The 5536-nt window shown below is 38.9% G+C and overlaps 1 protein-coding gene across 2 annotated transcripts in view; it reads right to left on the bottom strand.

The window, feature by feature from the left end:
* LOC103476656 (rap1 GTPase-GDP dissociation stimulator 1) overlaps nt 1-5536 on the bottom strand; it is a 34422-nt gene that overhangs the window by 14823 nt on the left and 14063 nt on the right. For both annotated transcript variants that reach the window (XM_008429131.2, XM_017309136.1), the window contains exons 6-10: nt 4440-4565; nt 3912-4055; nt 3382-3513; nt 2089-2223; nt 719-844 (exon numbers count right to left, since the gene is read on the bottom strand). In XM_008429131.2, the coding sequence (XP_008427353.1) occupies nt 719-844; nt 2089-2223; nt 3382-3513; nt 3912-4055; nt 4440-4565 (663 nt within the window). The remainder of the gene's footprint in view (nt 1-718; nt 845-2088; nt 2224-3381; nt 3514-3911; nt 4056-4439; nt 4566-5536) is intronic.

Genomic DNA, 5536 nt, shown 5'->3' on the forward strand with positions numbered 1-5536 from the left:
TCTATCCATGTTTTAATGTTGCAGAGCTCAGTCGTTTGCAAATAGTTCACAGTTTAAACTGGCATGTTGTACATCTTTTATCTGGTCATTTTGTGGAATATTTAACAACTAGAAAATGACACAAAATAAGAATATTTTTTCTACTCTGATTGGCTGCTGTTAGGCCTATCGATTTTAACTTGAATGTCCGTTGCATTTTTCGTAGACGCCTGTGAAAATAATTTCTATTCCCATGACTTTTTTGTTCCCTGGGAAATTATTTTTGATGATAAATACAGAAACAAGCATAAAAATCAAAACATCTACAATAGTGATAGTAATATTAATGATAAAATAATGGTCAGTGCAAAGTAGTCTGCAAATTCTTTGGTGGGGGGCGGTGAGAGACCTGGATAAAGGCTGGGGGGGGCGCTGGCCCAAAAAAGGTTGAGAAACACTGGTCTAGTTAGAACAGACCAGACTGAACAGACATTGAACATGTCTGCTTGCTGTGCTCATTCTTGCAAGAATCAATAAAGTTCTGTTTGTGTGAAAATCACCAATCTCTGGTAACTAATCATGCCAGTTCATTAGGAAAAATCCTTTTTCTACATTTAATTTCCCCCCTCCCCCCCCCCCGTTATTATACTGTCATCTAAAATTGCCATCAGTGCTAGAAAACCTATATGCCCTTATTAACTCAATGTTGTGTATTGCACCCAATGCAGCAGTGCCTCACCTTGCCCATCCACCATCATGCGGAGTGTGCCCAGCAGCTTGAACTGAACCGGCGGCATGTCGGTGCGCAGCAGAGACTTGATCCTCTCAGTGACTCCGTCCTCCAGCATCCTCACTTTGTTGGTGGCTGGAAGACAGACAAGATGTGTGTTGTTGCCTCAATGAGTGCAGACCATGTGTTTGTTCTTTAGCCACTGTAAAAGCATAACTCAGACGTGATCTAGATCCACGATCAATGGATTCCATCTTGTTTCTCCGTTAAAAGTTTCATCTCAGTCCAGCCAGTCTTTATGGCTGCCTTAGGGTTTCATATTGATTCATCCTGGTTAAACATTCTGCTCTGTATGTATGACCTATGACCTCCCCTTGTACTCCACCAATAGCCTCAATGTCTTTATCATTGTATGTACAGAGGTGATGCTTGTTCTTTTTCTGATCAGTTCATACATACAGTGAATAACTTTTGTTACTCAGGCTCCATGAATATATTTTTGTGTTTTTAAATTGTGTGAATTTTAATTTTTCTTTCCAAGTTAGCCTTTTTAAAAGAGCAACATAGCAATATCCATGCCTTCAGCATTTTTTCTGATATTGCACCTGTTCAAAATATATCCATATCCATATGGATATATGGCTATGTCCATATACGTATATGGATATATCCATATATAGATTCTATATATATGGATATATATTATATACGTTATATTATCCACATATAATGTGGATAATATTATATGTGTTATAACATTATATGTGGATAACATATAATGTGGATATGTTATCCACATTATATCCATATAATGTGGATAACATATATCCACATTACATGGATATATGTTATATATCCATATAATAGATATGGATATATAACATATATAGTAACATGGATTTTGAATTGCAACTGAATTGCTATTTTTCTATTGATTCACATTTTATTCTATTAAAACCATTATTGTTTTTGAATTGATGCAAATTTTTCTTGTATTTTTGACCAGTTTAACGTTTAGCAAAGCTGATCAGGTTTATCTAGTTCAGTGTTTCCCAACCCCGGTCCTCAAGGCACACTGTCCTACATGTTTTAGAGGTTTCCCTGCTTTAATGTGCCTAATTCAACTGATTGCAGTTCAGCAAACGCCTGTTAATCAGTCAGCAATTGAAATCAGCTGGACTGAAGCAAGGAAAGCATGCAGGGCAGTGTGCCTTGAGGACCAGGGTTGGGAAACACTGATCTAGTTGACCATGTTATGGAGGAACAAAGCATGTTCCTCCATGTTCCTCCATATTTTATTCAGTCAGCATCCACAGTGTGTGTTCCTGCACAAATGTTGCATCTGAACCATAATGTTACTGTTTTGGTTGGAAGCGTACCAGGGATGGCCAGGTTTCTGAGCGCGCTCAGTCCAGCATGTTGAACAGAGACGTCCCCTTCATCTACATGCTGCTCCATCAAGGTCAGGATGTGAGGAACCACACCCAGATCCAGCATCTTCACACAGTTACTGTCTGATAAAGGCAAAGCAAGTTCAAAACTCAGTAACTAATCCCACAAACACTTCAGTCTAATAACATTTCAGCTACCCACAGTTAGCAAATAAGTAATTTTGAACTATTTTTGTGTTTTAATGCTTTAATTTAGGTTTGGTTGATTATGAAATAACTGAACATATTGATATTATTCATGCAAAATGAGTAAACAAACCAGAGTTGGCATAGCTCTGTTTTAATTAAACCTCTGCAAAGGAGGTTTTAAACATTGCTAACAGGAATAAATAAAACAAAAAAGTAATCTATATCTCATTTTTAATCTATAATTAAAAATGGAAGATTGTGATAGAACTTGACAATTTGTCTCCTAGCTCCAGGTGCTAAGTGTTGCTCATCATATTCATATATAATATCTTCTAAATAGCAATTTGCTCAACAGGAACCTTGGCAGAAATGTCACAGTGACATTACTGTTTCCCTTAGTAAATGAAATCTTCATTTGAAAACTGTATAGACAGTGGTCACCTTTGTCACGCGAGTGTGTGTGTGAATGGGTACTTTTTCAGGAATGTTAACGTTAATATTTACAAGCGCCTGACATGATTGTGGTCCTCACTCTACTTGACAGAATGAGTATTAAGTTGAAACTGTTAGGTTTATGGCAGGAATTCAACCACTTCAAATGAGCTCTATAAATTCTGGTAAGGGCGCAAGAAAGGCTGTTTGCCCAGGGCGCCAAACAGGCCAGGACCGCCTCTGCCTGCACTTCTTAATTTGAGAAAAAATTACGAGTTTTTTTTTGCTTTCTCTGCACTTTTTCCCCCTGACTACTGTGATCGGAACTAAAGATTGTATTTTGACAACAGTAGCAACTGACAACAGTAGCAACCTGATGTTAAAAAAAGCCCAGAATCCTCCCAAATATAATGGTGATTATATAATTTATGTTATTTGCTTTGTGAATCAGATAATGACATGATGCTGGTAAAAGAGGCAAATGTTTATAGATCTGAAGTTGAAAAAAGACACAGTGAAATAATAGTGGATTTACAGCAGAATTAATAACCTGGGGCATTTGAGAGTAAATCAAAGTGAAAATTAAGGGGGATTAAACAAAAGAAAACCCTTTACATGGCTGTAGTTGTCAAAGATCATACATTCACACAAGAATCTTACCATTTCTGGCAAAGTTGGCAATGGCCAGGGCTCCTGACAGCTGGAGCTGGGTGTTGGAGCTCTGCAGCCACGACAGAATATCCTGGTAGACCACGCCTGAGCCCTCGCCAAAGCACTTCTGCATAGATTCATCTGGAGCACACACACACGCACGCACACACACCCCCACACACACACACACACACGCACACACGCGCACACACACACACACACACACACACACAGACAGACAGAAAAACTATTCAGCACATCATTTTTCTAATGTTACATGACACCCATATAAATTTGTCCAACAAACAGCATTGGTCCTTCAGTCTATGTGTGACACAATGCTTCTTTAATTTCTGTTTCATGAAGTAGTTAGTTAAACAGAACTCACTGTTCGGTATTGTGTTAGACTTTATTCATCCAGATGGTCCAGACTGAGCTACGCTCAGTGCAGCTTTCATCTTAAACCATCTGAGAAAAACACTTTGAACATATCTTGAATGGTTGTTGGTAAGCTCAGTAGCACTACTCCTTTCACTCACCTCCTAAAAGTAGGGACACTATCAAGTTGGAAGCGATCTTGATGCTGCAGAGGTCATGGGGATCAGAGTGTCCTTGTAGATCTCGGATCATCAGTGATAAAGCCTCCGGTACTCCTGATTCTGAAAACTGCAGCTTCAGTGCATCTGATGGCAAAAAAACAGAAAGCTTGACATGATGTGTGTGACATGGAGCTGCATATTTATAAGTCTATCTGTCTATCTTACGTTGCTGTTTGCATCAGATTAACATCATTTTTCTTTGACAGTTCAGTCTTTTGTCATTTTTGCGCAGTGTGCCAGTACCAGTTTAAATGGATTCAAGTAAATGTAAATCTTGTTATTGACATAGCAGACATTAACAACAAATGTCATCTAAAGGTACTTTCAAAAACAAAAGTTTTAATACAAAAATCTATATTCTACTGAAATAATTGATCACTTCTCAATTTTGTTATACCACAACAACTCAATATTGCATCACCTCATCCTCCCCATGCCCTCAATCTCCCATTACTTCTCATGTCTTACCACTTTCGCCCAGTGAGCCCAGTATTTCCAGGATGACATGGCGCCGCTCAGCATCAGGAGCTCGTTTGAGCTGAAGAATGAGTGTGTTTGCCACATCCTGCTCCACCAGGGCCTCCCGTGCACACTCTGCAAACACAAGGCTCTATGACTAATGACAGAGTGGCCTGTTAAAGTTATCCTTACCTTTGGGCCGAGGAGAAATCAGAATAAAACTCTGGGCTTTGGCAGATAAGGCTGGATGCAAGGTTTTCTTAGATACAAATCTCCAATGTCATAGGCAGACATGATCTGGTAATTAAATTAATTATTCACAATCTGTAGATGTGAATATGTAATGGAAAATACCAAACTAACAAAAAAAAAAAACATTTTTGGAATTATCTTATTTGCAATAACTTAAGTTGTCCTAATATTTGTGTGTGAACCTAGAAAGTAACGAAGAGCTTGCAGAAGTTACATGGAATATACTGCCAGAACTACTGAGATGCTTGCCTTTACAAACACCAACCAACCAAACTCTTCCCATGCCTGAGATTTGCATCAGCGACCACCAGAGCCATATTGTGCTTGAAATGCTACTACCCATCAGCTGCTTCTGGAGGCTCACAGGCCTAAAAACCTGATAAGACTGCTTCTTCAGCCTGACAGCATCCCTCACAGCCCATGTCCACTAGCAGGTTCAAGCTCAGACAGACACTGACCACCTTGCTGCCACAGCTGTGGTAATTTGCCTTGACAAAGTAGGCACAGAACATTGCCCACTCTGACTCAGAGTCAATGGAGCCCGGTGGCAGTGTACTTTGCTCCTGTCCTTGGCATTACATTCTGATGTAAGGATTGTCGAGGAATCTGGTATGGGTGTGAGATCTGTCCAGGTATACGCAGAAAAATGGAATAAAGGCCTGGGAAATAACAGTATAACCCTGATTAATGATTAAAAGATGATTATAAATGTTAAGTGATTATAAGATGATGATACTCATGCCAATGAAGCAATGTGTAATAATATACAGGCCAGTGAAGAAATGTTTGTAATGAATGATCAAAACATGTATTCTGTACCTTTAATCAAGTGAGTATTATAATGATGTATGCTC

This window comes from Poecilia reticulata, linkage group LG15 (genome assembly GCF_000633615.1).
Source record: "Poecilia reticulata strain Guanapo linkage group LG15, Guppy_female_1.0+MT, whole genome shotgun sequence".
Classification (NCBI taxonomy): domain Eukaryota; kingdom Metazoa; phylum Chordata; class Actinopteri; order Cyprinodontiformes; family Poeciliidae; genus Poecilia; species Poecilia reticulata.